Source organism: Dermacentor variabilis, chromosome 6, assembly GCF_050947875.1.
Source record: "Dermacentor variabilis isolate Ectoservices chromosome 6, ASM5094787v1, whole genome shotgun sequence".
Lineage (NCBI taxonomy): Eukaryota > Metazoa > Arthropoda > Arachnida > Ixodida > Ixodidae > Dermacentor > Dermacentor variabilis.
Window position 1 is genome coordinate 24,564,666 of NC_134573.1, and position 18,072 is coordinate 24,582,737.

At 49.7% G+C, this 18,072-nt stretch overlaps 1 protein-coding gene across 1 annotated transcript in view; it reads left to right on the forward strand.

The window, feature by feature from the left end:
• LOC142586066 (snake venom 5'-nucleotidase-like) overlaps positions 1-18,072 on the forward strand; it is a 105,493-nt gene that overhangs the window by 54,526 nt on the left and 32,895 nt on the right. Inside the window, exons 8-9 of the mRNA XM_075697333.1 lie at positions 5,039-5,323; positions 11,026-11,196. Coding sequence (XP_075553448.1) covers positions 5,039-5,323; positions 11,026-11,196 — 456 coding nt within the window. The remainder of the gene's footprint in view (positions 1-5,038; positions 5,324-11,025; positions 11,197-18,072) is intronic.

Below are 18,072 nucleotides of genomic sequence, written 5' to 3' on the forward strand. Positions count from 1 at the left end.
TATCCTGGGGGCGCTGTTTTGTACTTTTTTACCTTGGCGAGGGGAATGTCTTCCTCGCCCGTCAGCTAGCTTCCCGCGAGTCAGGGAGGAAGGGTGCGCGCGCGTCGCCACAGCGAGGGAGAAGCGGGAGAGGGCGTAGTGCGTTTCTGCCGTGTCTATGCCGGCTCTCGAGGCGACCGCGGCGACGCAGGGGATGGTGGGCGCGTGTGCTTTCCGCAATGTCTCGCTCTTGTATGGGGAGCAAGCAAAGTTCACATCTTTTTGTTTGGAACACATTTTTGGGTGCAAACTGGCCAACAGCCTTTAGAATATTTGAGTAAAGCTGAACTGACCAATGGTCAGAGTAATAAGGTGAAGTCTCACCTTAGAGGAATACTTCTTCCACATAGAATACATAAAGGGAGACAAAGCATGGTGATAGACTTAAGTCGGGAAATTGAAGCGTGAAGTTACACGAGTATAACACGAAATGAGCAAATTTACACATGTAAAAAGTGTTAGGGAAGATGAACTCATGAACAATATCAACAAATTATGTCACGTAATGTCAAATGTGCGCGACAGTGTAGTGATGCGCATTGAGCCACGACGACACAAAGAAAATACGCAAGCCACAGCAGAAGGGTCTAGTTCTCAACAATAAAGGTCGGTAGAGAACAGTTGAAAACAACTCTAAACGGGGGGCCCATTTCATGTGTAAGGTACATGTGGCGCAAAAGGGCGACGACGAGGACGAGAGAAAGGTGTTCCAAACGGCACGATCGCACGAGGAGAAAGTCCTGGAGGCATGAGGCACTGGTCCCGAGCCGTGATCGGGACAAAAGCTGCACTGAGCTGGCATTTTCTGCGTGGCTCTGGCTGAAGAAGGTTGTCTCGAGAGCACCATACTGGCGACGGGAGCAGCGGGTTTTCGATTCCGCAGGCCGTGATTCTGGCATCCCAAGACATGGTCGCCTAGCTCGAAGGCGTTTCAGCGAGGCTCCTCAGACTTGCTGCAGCATCCCACGGCAGCACCGGGCACTCCAGCAACAATCCCCCTTCGAAAACCGACCAATAACGCCACGTAAGACAGTCCCTGGAGCGCCTCCTCTTTACTTGAGTAAGGCAGTCAACGGAAGCGGCGCCCGAACCCGTTGCTAGGCCTAATCGGCTAGGCCTCGTTGTCACGTCTTCAACGGCGACCGGAAAACAGGCGTCTGAGACACAGACGGATTGTCCAGCTGATACTGCAGGCGACGGCATCTACAAGATCGTCGGTATACCTACCACGGATGAGTTGCCACCAAGCTCTGACTTTGAGGCAACACAAGCCATCGATAGAAAGTAAGAACCACGCTTTAAGAAGAACAGGGGCTCCGACGGTTGCGCGCAGCGCGTCTCACAAATGTTGCGCCGCCGCTTGGAGGCGCGCGCGACCAGGGGGCTGGCGCGCCGGTTTCCAGACATTCCCTGGTCACCATGTGGCGAGCGCGCTTTTCAGCCTGTTCTTATAGAGTGCCTGCTAATGTATTTAGCGGCAAACCTTAAGCCACTGCCTTTATGTTACAGAATCGCAAAACGGCATCTTCAAATTGCTGAGGCGCTTTGGTACCTTTTCTAAACAAAAGTGTACATATTTCTCTCAGTGAGGCAGTCACTGTTTGTCTTATGCTGAATCAACTAGAAACCTAATTTACTCTATGCTCTGAGAAACGCCGCATACGATTAATTTCTGGATAAACAGAACCTCCTTCTTCTACTAAAGTAAGTTAGCCTTCACATATTCCACTCTTTATACTCAACAAAAAATAATGCATAGCGCATTACGCATACAGATTCTATGCAGAAGTTCCAAATTCTGGAAGCCACGAATTCAGAGACAGCGAATTCATTGTAAAACATGCTGCCACGTAATTCGTGGTATCAACGTGCCTACTCCGCACTGAATTATTCTAAACGTCGAAAAAATAACTTCAGGGTTTTTGGTTGCCAATACCACACTCTGATTACACGCTGGTGCGGGTGACTCCGGCATTATTTATGGCCACCTGGTCTTCTTTGATGTGCATCTTAGCTTAGCCATATTTTTCAATGTTGCTCTTTCCGACGTGGTGATGATACAAATTAGTGGCGCGGTGCTTCATTACGGGGAAATAGCTTAAAAAAAGCAAGACAAGAAAGACAAACAGGACAGCACCTGTCCTGTCCGTCATTTTTATCTATATTCTTTCAGTCTAGTTCCCCATTATGAAGCCTTACCAGCAAGCTCAACTTCACACTCTTTAAACTTTATTGTACACTGCTGTCCACGAACTTGTGACGTACGCCGGGTCGAAGTGCTTCTTGCACCCTTACTCTCCTGGTCGCAGGACTTGGTCTTCACCTTCGAGAGCATCCTACGAACCATGGGGTCCTATAACGTAAAACTATTCCAATATGTTTCTATTCCAATCTCCTGACGCCAAATTTGCGTAACCACCGACGCAAGCACCGGGCGGTCACCAGCAGGGTTGTCTGAACAGACCAATCAAACGCTCTCCTCGTTCATAAGAGGTCACTTTTGTTTGCTTGAAAAACGAATAACACTGCCTACACTGAGTGGCTTGTCGTATCTAATTGGCTGACAAGAGGCGAGGAGAACGCTCAAGTGGAGAGGGATTCACTGGGGCCGAGCCAGCGCACTGAAAATCGATAACGGGATGAAGAGGGCGGTGCCGACGTCTGCGATTGGTCGGCTTTCCCTTACTTAGCTTGTGGTGGCTGGTCGAAAATCACGGCGGCATGCAACGGAAGCTTAAGACTGACGCTAAAACTGACCCTCAGCAAAGAAGAGTTGGCAGAATGAGGTGGTAAACGTGCTGAAAGGGCTCAAAAACGTTACACGGCCACGCAAGAAGTTTTATTACGCGCAAATACACCCATGCTCTCCGGCAGGTGCGAGTAGCCAGCGTCTCAGCGATGGGCGGCAGCCATCTTTTATTCCTTTCGGAAGGGGAGCCTGCGGTTATTCCGAAGAAAATGCAGTTTTTTTCGGCATATTAATGCATCTTTATCGCGTACACGTCACTTTGACGCCGTGAGCTTGTGCGGTTTTGTGACGTCGCGTGACCGGCAGGTGAAATGGGTGCAGCCCGAAAGCTTTTTCCCAATAGCCGAGGGCTAATGGCGAAAAGGGGTCGAATCAGAAATAACTGCTTTTTCTTTTTTTTCTGTCAAATCACGCATAATCAGTGTGTACGCATCATATCAGATGGGGAGGAATCGCGGTTCTCGTGACGTCGCGTGACAGAAACGTGAAGTGGGCGTGGTCGAAAAAGTTTTTGACCAATCGTGGAGGGCTGATAGCAGAATTGGAATAGAAAAGTGTGGAATAGTTTTACGTTATAGCGCCCATGCAGTCAACTCTTTTCACTGAACATCGAAACTTTCTTTGCACATGCAAGACCTGCTGTTGCAGTTTGGTGCGAATCACTTTTTACCTACAATCCGTCTCCACCAGGCAACGTGGCAGCTCGAGATGCACACACCCCTTCCGTTTGTTGCGATTAAGACTGTTCGTCTTAATTTTTTAGCGGTTGACCGGAAAAACGATGATAGTTTGCTAAATTTCGAAGCGAACACTCCTAAATTAATAGCTCATCGTCTGCCCACGGTGCTTGTGGCGACCGCTTCCAAGGATCGACGCACGCCGTCTGCTAGAGCACAAGGGGCGACTGAACTGTCGGAGTCAGTATCGTCTGTGGGATATAAATGACTACAGTGAAAGGCAGGAAAAGTGAAAAAATCAGTTATGATTTCTTTCAAAGCACTTTGTGTGCGGTTACGATTGCTTACACGTTCAAATATCCCGCTTGTTCAGCCTCTTAACGTGTATTGCCGTGCAGCGGTGCAGACGTGAAACACCACCAATAGCGAGACGCATTTCTTACCAGCGGCCCCGGCATCCCCGGAGCACTTGTACTTCTTACACCGTTGTAAGCACAGAGTTTCATACATTATTGTATGAAACCCTATGGTTGTGAGAATGGTCCATTTGTGTAGCGACGCGGACAGAGAGGCCAGAGTGGTCAGATGGCTGAAACCTCGGAGGACTAGAGTTAACGTTGTGGGAAGAACTGTGCAATTAATAATTAGCTTTGTGTTTTGCTTAGAACATGTTATACAGTCTTTCACATATTTTCAGTTTATCGAATGGTGTTGGGTTTTTCTTTTTCTTTTTTTTTTGGGGGGAGGGGGGTGGTTAAATCATGTCTGCTGTGCCCTTCGGCGTCCCTGGTGCACATCGGCGGAACGCAAGCCCCCGAGACAGGTGAAAGCGGGTGAGTTTGCAAGACGTATCGGCTTAAAATGAATCTCCAGGATTACACCATTTCGGAGATATTATTTCCCGAAGTCTCGGACAAAATACATGGGCATTCCAGTTGTTTTTGCGCTTCAATACATAAAGCTATTTCTTGTTAAAAAAGTAAGTGGAACAACAATGGATTTTTACTCCGCGCTTGATGGCGCATTTCTACAAACTGGTGACCTTCTGGAAATTCTGTCTAATAGTATACGCCTTGCAAACTCAATGGCTACAATTCGGAAATTGCAATTTATGCTGTAAAGTAATTTATTAAAAAGCCAATGAGTCTAGTTCGAGTAATAAGTTGAATATGTGCAGCAGTTTCTCGTGCAGCTAATATACGCCTTACTGAATAACTTAGCTCAAGCCTAGAATTATCTGATCTGCAACAGGCGATTTTTGAAAATTCCGTAAATATATAAATGATCACCCTCTATATTACACGCTGCGCGTTGAAAGAATTTAGTGATTGTGCGGGCGGCAAATCAGCCGGACAATACGACCAAAGCAAACAGAATTCCTTACCCAATAAAAGTAATTTTGGTATGTGAAGCCAGTATGTAAATGAAAAAAAAAAACACTTTGCGAGTGAAGCATATGCTTGAAACGTGAACGCCCACGAGGCTGCAGTAGACGGCTGGTCAAAAAGCTCTGGCTGTGCATTTTCTCAGGGTGCTAGAGGGGGTCGTACATTTCGTGAACGTCCTTTGTCAGATGACAGGATTTACGTCTCGAAGCTGGCCGAGAGCATCACCACCGCGCGCGAGAAGGCCGACACGGACAGAAATCAGCCGATCGGTTCGACGAAGGTGCTCCTAGAGGGCAGCCGCCAGAGATGCCGCCTCGAGGAGTGTTCCATGGGGAACCTGCTGACGGACGCGCTATTCAACTGGTACGCGGGACTCTTGTCAGAGGACGACAACCTCTGGGGACCGGTCAATGGCGCCATACTGCCCGGCAGAGACATCTTTGCCTCCATCGACGAGCGCCTCACGCGCGGTATACACTTCCCTCAAACGGCTCGAATCCCCGCTCTCACCGTGTTGGCGCAGAGTACGAGATTGCGCATTCACTTCATTTTTATACCATACCGGTATAAGAATGAAATGTCGACTTACAACAAATGATTGATGACCTTAACAGCGAAAGTCTAAAAGTGGGGTATATGAATGTGCAGAAGATAATGTTCAATAGCCTGACAAGGGAACAAGAGTTCAGGATCGCCAGTCAGCCTTAGAGCTTGTGAAGAAGCGCGTTTACCTAGGTCAATTACTCACAGCGGACACTGATAATGAGAAGAAAATTTACGAAACGATAAGAATTGGTTTGAGTTCATACGGTATACATTCTCAGATCCAGACTGCAAGGTTACCACTATCATTGAAAAGAAGGGTGTACAATCAATGCATTATACCGGTGCTGACATATGGGTCAGAAATTTGGAGATTGACAAACAAGGTGGAGAACAAAGGCGGCGAAAATAGCAATGAAACATAGAATGCTAGGCTTAATTTTAAGAGCTAAGAGGAGAGCGGCATGATCAAAGAGCAACGGTAATCTCTGTTATTGTAATTGATATTAAGAGGAAGAAAATGGAACTGGGCAGTTGGGATTCCGCAGTTTAGATAACTGGCGGATCATTAGGCTTACAAAATGGATGCCAAGAGAAGGAAGGCGCAATCAAGGATGGCAGAAGGTTGGGTGGGGTGATTAAATTAGCAAATCCTCAGGCGCTAGGTTGGAATCGGTTCGCGCAGAACATGGGTAACTAGAGATCGCAGGGAGAGCCCTTTGTCAGGCAGTGGACGCAAAATTGGCTGCCGCTGCTGCGGATGATGATTATTATGATAACCGAACCGGTAGCTAAAGGTTAAGGCATTGCTCTGGTGAGCTCGAGGTCGAGGGTTCAATCCGTGCTCCAGCGGCTGCATTTTGATGGGACCGAAATGTACTTAGACTTAGGTGCGCATTCAAGATACTCACGTAGGAAGAGTCAAAAGTGTGATGGCCCCTGTGTGGCGTGGAAAATACATAATGAAGCGCGAAAAGATGCACAGACTAAGCTAACTGAAAATTTAATGGCGTTTCTGCTCCCCATTCAGAAGCCTTACTCGCAATCAAATGCCATTGTTCACAATGAAACATAATTAAATTTTCATTATCTCGGCCAGCGTACCTTTTCATTCTTCTTCTATACTAAGGTAGGGCACATCGATCCGGAGTGCCCAACTACGGCGCGCATTTTTCCAGCATGTAAAACCCCCGAAATTTTCTCAAGTGGATGGCTTTCCTTCGCGCTTCCGGCCATTTTCGTGGTAGGTGCGGCGGTGGTCAGAGGACAAAAGGCGAGGGCAGGCGAGGAAATGTGCCGACGGATAGGGCATGTGCTCTTGGGCAAGCGATTGATGGGGAGGAGCCAGAGGAATGGAGTAGGCATGCCGTTCTCTCACTTGTTCGCTCGCCTATTCGTTCATTCGGGCTATTAGCTTACATAGACCATCATAATCGATGTTTTCTGCATATGTTTTTTTAACTTTTAAGAGTTCATTATGCCGTCATAGCACCGTGCCTGATTGAGAAGTTTTGATAGGATCAATTCGAGAAGTATCCAAACCGCAAGGGTCCCTCAACGTCTGTTCTATTTCCATTCTTTAAATAATTAGATCTACATCCGCCACCCCCTATAGCTGATTAACAACGCCTTGCCGAATCTGTTCCATAATACATGTTCCATACCTAAGACGGGGGAAACACGGGGAAGGCGGCAGATGGAAATTCAACACACTGAGCAAAACGAGAACAAGGGGTTAAAGCAGGAGTCAACTTTTCGCGAAGTGGACTTCGCTTTCTTGAAGGCGACATATGGTCTCCTCGGCACAGTATAATAGGTAAAGCTTTTCTAAAGGGGCGGAGGCATAAGACGGGTTGGCGAGACAACGACCCAGGGTGTGGTAGCGGCGAGGGCGTAGGATTCGCCTCTTTCATTTTCATGTGCTGCCCTCTGCCGCAAGCCGCTGAAAAGGTTTTTGGAAGGGTCCCGGGGCATTCGCTGGTTGATTTGTGTACCTACGCCCACGTTGAGTGCGCGACGGTGGGGCATTTCGTTGATCGCGAATCATTGTTAATGGCTTCTTCTGGACAGCATGCCGTTCCTGAAGCCATGTAGCAATCAATGACTACTGGGTGAGCAGGCCTGACTGCGCTGTTCTGCGAACAGTGCAGCCGACAAAGGCACGCTGAGTTCCGTTTGGCGGCACGGCTGCCTTGGATTTTGTCACTGGTTTCTGCACTTGGACACCACTTTTTGTATTCTTTTTACACATTATTTACACGTTTCGCACATTCAAAATGTCTTCGAGCGCAGCCTTCTGCGTCGGAATAAAGCGGTGCCCTTGTTTACATCGACATCTACAGCCCCAGCTCGTTGTTATCGTCAACTATTGTGGAAAAGGTCAATCGCTGAAATGAAATAGTGTCAAAATGTAGCAAAACATGCATAACTGCGCATATGTACCATGTTGTTACACCCTGAGATGAGTCAATATGAACGGCCGAACCACTTAAACAACGGCAACTGTGATCCATATACATATATTACGGGCTCTTAATTAACTCATTCTCGCTTTTCTTCATACTTAGTTTTAGGGTCCCATAAAGCATTATTAGAGGAAACTGTGCTCGTATAAGTGCTCATTTGTAGGCCATGTTGTTCTCTCACGAAAACGTGCGGATGCCATCGCTCACACGGCGTTGGTATAAATGAGCGAGACGGTTGTTTATGCTGCTGTATACCAAATACACCGTCTCTTGTTTGTCGCTTGATGCGGAGGCAAACAGTGCATCTCTGAAATTGACAAATGCGTCGGCATAGCAACACGTACAGGCCCATCCATATACGTAGCGAATGCGGTCGACAGCCTACAGGTACGGTGATGTACAGATCGATGTTGGCACAGCGCTGTGTCGCCGCTTACCGCTTTTTGTGTACGCGCCGTGTGAAGTGCAGCTGATTTCAAATTGGTAAGGCCAGAATCGAACTTTAAATGCAGTTTAGTTCGACCTAACTGCTTACATTTCAGTTAAGGTCCGCCGGTACGGTACAGAGTGCAGGAACTCGACTGCGCCAGGTTAACCTTCGCTGAACAGGATCGACATTGGCTCAAACTTCGTGAGCACCGCTTGAGAGGGTTAAAGCTTGTACATTTCTACTTGGTAGGCGTGCTTGACTCATTTTGAGCACGATTAATTATATATACAAGCGAAGATGCTGTCGCTACTGTGTTGTCGGTTCGACGGCCGCCGTGCGGGGTTCGGCCGAACGATGGTCGGCACGCTAATTTTCCCGGTGCCTTCGACAAGAAAGCCTGCCGCAGTACAACTCGCGCTCGTTGGTTGCGTCGTTGTCGACCTGGTGCTTCAGCGACGCACAATAGTTGGTCAATCACTGCAGTGAGTGTCTTGCCGGCCCAGTGTTGCCGCGCCTTACGAGTACGGGCAGTCAGGAACGCGATGCCGCCACCAGCAAGTGAGGACCGACGTTGCAAGAGGAGTTTGTCAGCAACGTGATGTGCTTAAGTGTCGCCCGCGTGTGACGCACGGGCTTTTCGTTAAATTAGGGAGCCATTCATGAAAGGCGGCCGCTACCTGGCTCACGGTGCAGTCCGGTCAGCTCGGACGATGCCTTGACAGCATTCTCCTTTATAGTGAAGTTGCGGTCTTACGCTGCGCACGTTTTCGGCAGCGCACCGACGTCGAGCTACCAGTAGAGTTTCAACGCGGTACACGGCACGAGTGTTTGCAGCGTCCGAGCGCTTTTTTTTTCGGGGGACTTGCCGGCGCGCGGCCACGCGCGCGATCCTTCCTAAACGTTTCGCGACTAATCCGCTAGGGCAGGGCGCATGCGCCGTCGCGCCATCAAAGAGGCAGATTGAAAAGAAAGGTGTGGTACTCAACGTCGGTGGAAGAATGTGAGATAGCGCTGTGTGTCAGCCGGTTGACGTGTCAGTGTAGGTACGTGTTTTCCTAGGAGGGCCCTGGACGATGACCCGCCGCGGCTCCCCTCATCCGGGCCCCTTCCATGAAAAGAGGGACCTACAGTGATACATCAACCGGCTGACACCCACAGTGCTACCTCACATTTCTCCACTGCCGTTGAGTACCACACCTTTCTTTTCAATTCTACGCCCTCGCCGCTATCACACCCTGGGTCGAAGTCTCGCCCACCCGCCTTATGTCCTTGCCCCATTAGAAGAACTTTACCCATTGTACTAGCCGAGGAGAGCATATGTCGCCTTTTCACCTTTTCAAAACCTTAGCTCCTGCTTACGCCTTGTTTTCGTTTTCTCATTTATAAAACGGAAAGGGTGATATCAGGCCTTCTCAACATAAAAGTCCCTGATAAATCAGTTTCACCTCTTCAGTTAGGTTAACTCACGGGTTTTTATGTGCCACAACCATGATATAATTATGAGGCTTAGCATAGACCCTTCGAAAGCACATAAATCTAAGTTCCATTTCTCCAACTTCGAGCAACGTGGCCACAATTGCGTCTAGGACCTCGAGCTCAGCAGCGCAACGCTATAACCACTCGGCTAGCTCTCGGCGTGTGGTCAGTTCCACCTTTTAATTATGTTTCAGTAAACTAAAAAATACTTTTTTGATCCAGCTGCACAGAATGAAATTTCATATTGAACGCGTTGCTGACTTTTTATCTCTTGCATAAAGACAAAATTGGGCGTGCTTTCTAGAGCTCAGCTTCAACAGACGGAAACTGCGAGAAGAAAGTTGCAGGCCGAGGAACAGACCAAGGCTCCAGGATGCAACAATAAATATATGTGTCCAGCAGTATGAAAAGTAAATGTCGGCACGGTTATCTTCTTATATATATATATATATATATATATATATATATATATATATATATATATATATATATATATATATATATATATATATATATTTATATATATATATATATATATATATATATATCCTTACTACAGGCCTTCCTTGGGCCCACGGTAGAGCGCATACAACAAAATTTACGGAAAGGAAGATGCAAAAGGAAGATGGTGCTTTTTAGCTACGAAACTGGAAAGAAGTGTTTGTTGCCTTTCAAAGTTTTACTGCATAAAACAGATATAGTTTCATAGTATGACGCCAAACGAGATAAAGGAAGTTAACTCCAAAAGTATCTAAGAGTCGCTGCTTCACGGTTTTAGCTAGACTCGCAATAAACTTCTCGTCGAGCCTTTTGAAGCGTTTGCAAAAATCAACTAGTCCCATTTAGAGCAAAACGCTTGTCAATGGACACTTCGAAAAGTGACAAGCCGATTTATACCAATTGCCGAAAACTTTGGCTAAGACTTTAGAAATTGTTCTGCTAGTACACTTTTCCTTGCTTTTGTCAATTTTTTTCTATCAAATTTAAAGCCAGCGTGCAGAAACAATGCGCTGAATTCCAAGTGATTACTATTTTAATTATGAGCTGGCCACCATATTTTGGCGCCTGTGCAATGTACAACAGCGAGCTCAGTAGGTACCTTTCTAAACAGTCTATTTTCGAGTGGCATTACTTGACGTTGCCTCATAATTCTCCTTTGTCACCGTCTTTTTTAGTTCACCTGCTACACAAAACAATATTTACCGCGCTCAACTTGACCTATTATTCACCTACAATGGAAGGCCATATCTGCACTCAGGTCGCATCTTGCTGCAACACGTCATCGAAGTGCTGGCTTTCAACGATGATGTGAACCACGCTTTCGTGATCACTATGCCTGGAAGAATCCTGCAGGAGCTTTTAGAAGGCTCTATGAAGGAGTACGACGTCACGAAGAGAGCACCTGTCACAGATTTCCTTCAGGTCTCGGGTAAGTAAGGATATACAAAATGGATCATTGAGGTGTTTGCTTAAGCATCATCGGTACATAAATTCCACACAGCGCGTAAGGTGAAGAGGCCAAAAAAAAAAGTCATAGTTTCGCACAAAAGGCGAAACATTCATTGCAATAGGAAATTAGTAGAGAGTTATACCATGTAAGGATAGTAGCTTTACCGGCCGTATAAACTTGCAAACATTCACTTACTAACTGAATTAACAAACATGGGGTCAGCGCGCAGAGGCAAACATGAACACATCACTTTCGATTACCGCGGACACTCGCGGTCAAAACACCGGTGGGAGCGAGCACGGCAGCTGCAGAGAGCGAAGGGACGTTCGCGTGGTCTATCTCTTCAACACAAGAGCCGCGAGAACAAGGCGTGCACAAAGGTATCAGCCATCTGCAGATCGCTCTCAAGATACGGCAGGTGCAACCACTCCCCGCCGCTCAAAGTAAGCAGTTGCTGGTTTGGTAGAAGCCGCTACACCCCCCCCCCCCTTTCTTCGCGGCCTCCCCACTTTCCTCCGATTTGAGCGGTATTGAGCATCGATCGTCAGTTTCCTTTGCGCCTGGTCTTGAAATAGGCAGTTGCTTTCGGAGCCCAATATCGCCCCCTTCTCTCCCTCTCATTCCCCCACGGCAAATCACGCGACGAAATACGACGCGTTTCCTCTCGGCCTTCCTCCTTCCCGCGCCCCAAATCGATCTGCGATCATCGGCTCCCCTCGCATGCTTTCATCGCACGTACATCATACGGCACGTCGAGGTGGTTACGGCTGCTCGACTTTACACGAAACATCACGGCAAGGGCGATGGAAAAAATGCACCTGGAGTGTCCAAATAATTGCTATCGGAGTAAAAACAAAGAAGTCCCATTCAAATGCACGCTTTAGCGCGTGTCGGAGCCAAGTATGATAAACGGTTATAGACGCTAAGAGGAGAAAAAATTCACTGACGATTAGGGAACTCCGAGAATTTTAAGCGCAGCTCTTGAGGTGTTTTAGTTCCCGATATATTGTGGCAAATAATTTCATTCCGAACGACAGGGCCCCCCGGCGGCGGCGCTGACCCTCCGCTCGGGCGGCTCATTTAGTAGCAGCGGCAGACGAAGTATTTCCACCGGTTGGAGTTCCACCCAGGTGGCTGACGCGAACGGACGTGTCGTAGGGGCGCTCCGCAACCACCGAGACCACGCGACCTTCACCGACCGCTCTTGACCGGCCTTGCGCGGGCCGCTTTTGCCGGGAGTCATATGGGAAGCGGCTTTCTCGCCGTTTCCCACCGACCGCCTTTTCTTCCCGGTACTTTTTTGCCGCTCCCCGCGCCTCTACAGCTCTGAAGCAGTTCCAACGCGGCTTCCCCTGCCGGGGCCATAGCTGCCTCGGCGTGTTTTCTACACTATGAACCAAGAGCGCCAAGCGACCAGCTCTTCCGAGGCGCATGTTCCAAACGGACGTGCAAAGGGCCTTCGGCCAATTCACCGCTCTGTTTCGATAGAGCATTTATCTACCGCAACATCATTCTCCAACGCGCAGAAGACGCAATCAGCGACGGAGGTGGATACCGCGGGAGTGGCCGCCGATCCCTATCGTCGCCAATTTTTCCTCCCAACAACGAGAGGTACACACTCAGACCGGGGAAAGGATGGAGGAATATGCTACCCCGAACATTTACGACGACAAAACTGACGACGACACAGGTGGCTGTTGGAAAACAGTCATACGTAAGCGACGCATCCGTCAAACGCATGCTAAGACGCAACACTCCGAGAACATCTTGGGCTTTCCGGACGCCTCCCAGCCTACCGTACTCAAGCGCAGTCGGAATCAGAGCCTGCCTCAACTTCCTTTGCACGATCAGAAGATAATTCTGCGGCCTCACGGAGGACTTTGCCTCGATAAGTGGACGCGCCCAGAACTCGCCAGTGCTCTATAGAGTGCAGCTGGCTTGACCACGGACGATCGTCAGGACATCATATTCCGACTGCGACCTCAGCAGAACTTGGCAATCATCAGCACACCCCAGTCACACGTAGCCGACGCATTGTACAAGGTGAGGGAGCTGAGCCTTGGTCAGCGGGTTTATCCCATCTCAACATATATTGCGGCCCCAGATAACTCATGCAAAGCGATTGTTCCTGGTCTTTTGCCCGGTACATCGTCTTCCAAGCTAGTGGATGAGCTTTTGGCTCCTGGAACTCAAATATTTCAAGCACGAATGATGGGTCAAACCAACGGTGTGTTGGTAACATTTGAAGGTCTTAAAGTGCCTCGCTACGTGCGTTTCTACGATGCAGAACTCCGCCAACGGGTCGACCCCGCCCATCGACCCCGCCAACTGGTCTGCAAGGTATGTCACAAGCTCGGCCATAGGGCTGATTACTGTCCTACGCCGCACGTGGCCATCTGCGCGACGTGCGGGACTGACTACCCCACCCCGTAACATCCGAGCACCCCCCCCCCACTGCAGATCCTGTGACGGGACCAACCCTACAGCGGATCCAAACTGCCCGCGGCGTGCTAGGCAGGCACTGAACAAAGTTTGGGTGCGGAAAGCTCTCGAAAAAGAGCAGCGTGAACTCCAACCCTCCAGCGACCCAACCAGTACCACAGATACGGCGGAGACCCGAACGTCGCGCGCCCCAACGAAGGAGACCAGACAAGACAGGTCGGAGACCCGAACGAGATCCCGTCGCAAGTTCCGGACCCGCGCCAAGTCGCGGTCCCGATCCTGCGAAGCATCGGTGCGCCTCCCAGAGAGGCGCCCTCCTTGCCCATCTTCCCAGCAACCCTACAAGAAGGCCCTGCAGACGAACGCCCCAGCCAAGGTGACCCTGGTCCCTTCAGGGGTGCAGCGGACCCCGGAGAAGAAAACAGCAATGGAGGCGCCTCAGGAGGTAGGTCGGGCGGAGGGTCCCCCACAGCTCGCTCCGCCCCGTAAATCTCTCCCTACCCCTTCCCTTATTACCAATTCGTTATCAAACCCCGATCCTCTAATACAAATAGCCCGCCTACGTCGTGACATGGAGGCGCGCTGTGAGCGCCTGCAAAAACAAATGGACGCGCTGGTGGCAGACATGAGCATTAGTATGCAGGCGGCTCTGGACAGGATAGAACGCCAAATGGAGGCCCTTCAAATAGGCATTACGGAGCAAGTGAAATCAAGTATAGAGTGCACTTTCGCACGCATGCAAGTTCCTGAGTTTAGCGGTAACAACGAAAGCGCGCTTTCCGACCAAGGCTCTTGGCCGCAATTTTCAAATTTGGGCACCCGGCGGCCGCATCCCTATGCACGACCTCCTGCTTCCTCTCGCGATGATGATGGTGCCGCGTAACGCGGATCCACTAGTGGTGTGGCAGTGGAATTGTAGTGGATTCCGCGGAAAACGAGATTCCCTACATCAGTATATCGCCACATCCACGAACCCTCCCGATGTCATCCTCTTACAGGAAGTCAATTGCACACCTTCTTTATCCGGCTACAACACGCTCTCGGGTGTCTCTCGTCTTGTGGGAGCCTTAGTTTCGAAACATGTTACATGTCGCATGCATACCACTAACAGTCACATTCCTCACCAAATATTGGAAATAATTACGCAAGGTAAACGCAGTGAGAGTCTGTTTATACTCAATGCATACAGTTCCCCCCCGTTCGCGAACGCAATCTTTTCAGCACCTACTAACAAAATTCGGTAGGTTTGGACGGGTTTGTGTGGTGGCCGGTGACTTTAACGCTCCGCATACTGCATGGGGTTACGTGAAATGACAGGCTAAAGGGCCCCGCTTATGGAATGCCATCCATTCTCTCGGCCGAAATTTTCAAATTTGGGCACAAAGGGCTGCGTAAAGCCCGTGTACGATACATTGGCCGCATGCTTGCAAACATCCCGCAAACATGAGATACACACTGCTTACCGACCCAGAGCACCCCACTCGGATGCACAACAGCGTATCTCGTGACCCCTGCCCTGACCTTACCTTCGTGCGCAATACTGGCCCAGTCGTTGCGCATAGGCCTTTAGAGGAGCACCTTGATAGTGACCAGTACATTGTGGTGATCACCTTGTCATTACGGGGTGCGCGCAGGCCCGAGCGAAATGTGCGTATAACGGATTGGGCGAAATTCAGGGCACGTCGCCAGGACCCACCAGAGCGCCTAGGGTACGAACGCTGGCTTGACTCTCTCGCACAAGATCAAGAGGCAACCACGGGCACACTGCGCACCACAACCGAGACACCAGACATAGACCCGCATTTACTTCATTTTTGCAACGCCCGCGGAGGGTTGACACGACGATGGAAACGACAACGCCTCACCGCAAACTTAAGAAACGTTTAGTTCAAATTACACGGGAATCTCAAGAGTATGCAGAGGTCCTTGCGAGAAATAACTGGTGAGGATTTTCCGATCGCCTCTCAGGCACATTGGGCACAGCAAAAACGTGGTCCGTTCTTCGCTCACTCACAGATCCCACCACAACAATGGGAATAACATTTCAACAGCTGCACATCCTAATGCACGAGTACAGCGACGATGTCTCGACACTCCTCAGAGAGTTAGAGAAGTATTTAATACCCACAGGCCCGCCGCCGTAGTACCCTGGATATCCTTGTGTAGGCGAGGCGAACGAATTGCTCGATGCAGACATCACATCTGACGAGGTGCGGTGGTCCTACAAGATCTACGCCGCAACACGGTACCGGGAGCCGACCGCATCCGATTCGCCACCCTTCGTAACCTCAGTGAGGCGGATATTAACCACCTCACTCGTATCTTCAATGATTCCTAGCGCAAGGGCATGCCTCAACAAGCATGGCGACACGCCGACATCACGCTGATCCCCAAACCGGGCAAGCCTGTTAAGGTTGATAACTTACGACCCATCTCCCTAACATCCTGCATTGGTAAGCTGTTGAAGCCTGTACTCTTGCGGTGTCTGCAGCCCTTCCTCGAAGAAAAAATCATTCTTTCCTAACTCACAATACGGATATCGGGCTCATCTGTCTGCCAAAGATGTGCTTTTAAAATTGCGGGAGGAAGTCATAGGACCTCCGTCGTCCGCCCAAACGAGAATACTCATCGCCTTAGACCTAAAAGGGGCATTCGATAATGTTGAACACGACCTCATCCTTCGAAATGTTGCACATTCACACTGTGGAATTCGTATGTACAACTGTATCCGCGCATTTCTTCGAGATCGCAAAGCCACCGTGGGAATGGGACCGCATCGATCCGGTACGATTTGCCTTGTAGGACGTGGGACACCCCTGGGCTCAGTTTTTTTCCCTACTCTATTCAATATCGCGTTCCCAGGGCTCCCCCGGCTACTAGACCAGATCCCTGATGTCGCCCACGCTATTTATGCGGACGACATTACTATCTGGTCGACACGGTGTTCCGACGGAGCCATCCTGGACTGATTACAGCAAGCAGTCGATACAGTTTCCGAGTACGCGAAAAAATACGGCTTAAGATGAGCTCCGGAAAAGTCGGAGCTCATAATCATTCGCCCCCGGAGCCGTTCCTCTGCTCCCCCTATCACTGTGCACGTGGATGGCACACCGATACCACAGGTTAATCGTGCTCGTATCCTCGGCCTACACGTCCAAGCGGATGGCAGGTTAAACTACACTGTTTCCCTTCTATCCAGACCAGATTGAGCAAATTCTGGCCGTGATCCGGAGGGTCTCAAACAGGCGCTCGGGAATTCGAGAAGGGGACCTGCTGCGCTTGGTGGAGGCATGCGTGATAAACCGCCTTACATGCCATCTTCCATTTCAGCGGTTGACCCAAGCGCAACAACTTCGCATAGACGCAATGATTCGCAAAGCGACGAAGCTGGCCCCCCATGGCCTACCGCACTATATTTCCACACACCGTCTCCTTAACTTAGGGACACATAACACACTCGGCGAGCTGCTAGAGGCACATTGGGTCAGCCATCGCCAGGGCCTCCTACTCACTTCTACTGGCCGCCATCTTCTCACACGGCTAGGATACTCTGTCCCACCCCTTGAGTTGGAAACCCGTCCAACGATCTTGTCGTCAGCGATACGCCAAGCACTAATTATTCATCCATTACCACGTTATGGACGCCCGAGCATGACAAAGGGCTGCGTAAAGTCCGTGTACGATACATTGGCCGCATGCTTGCAAACATCGCGGAAACACATACTTTATACACGGACACATCACGCACTCAAGAGGGCTATACCTCAGTAGTTTTGGATGGCACCGAATCCCTGAGAAACCCTGTCGCGCAAAGCGCGGAACAAATGCCGCTTACGGAGAAATTCTCGTTGTTGCTCTTGCAATTCGATACGCCATCCGTGTTCCTGAAGAAGTGTATATATTGCCGAACTCGCAATAGGCATGCCGGGCGTTCCTATCAGGACATGGCATCCCGAGAGCGGCGCACCTAATTCTCAAACAGATCCCGCAAAATACACCAACCACACCTCCCCGCATCTACTTACTCTGGACCCCTCGTCATATCTCGGTGCCGGGTAACGAACGCGCACATATGCGGTTGCCCGAGAAATTTCCCTCCGGGTGACTCGGCGTGGTGAGGCGACTAGTTCAGAGGGGGGGGATCCCTTGCTCCGTTACAAAGACATACTCCGTCATTATACACGCATTCGCATTTGTCGCACCCACGCCGCACCACCGCCGTCCTTCTCGCGGGAGGAAGCAGTAGCATTACGCCAGCTACAAACCGCAACTTTCCCAAATCTTGTCTCTCTCAATAAATTCTACCCACACTGTTATGCAGATCGTTGCCCTGGTTGTGGCAGCTCGCCCACAATCTTCCACGTCACGATTGAGTGGACTGCAAACCTCTTTCCTCCCTTGCCAACTCTCCTT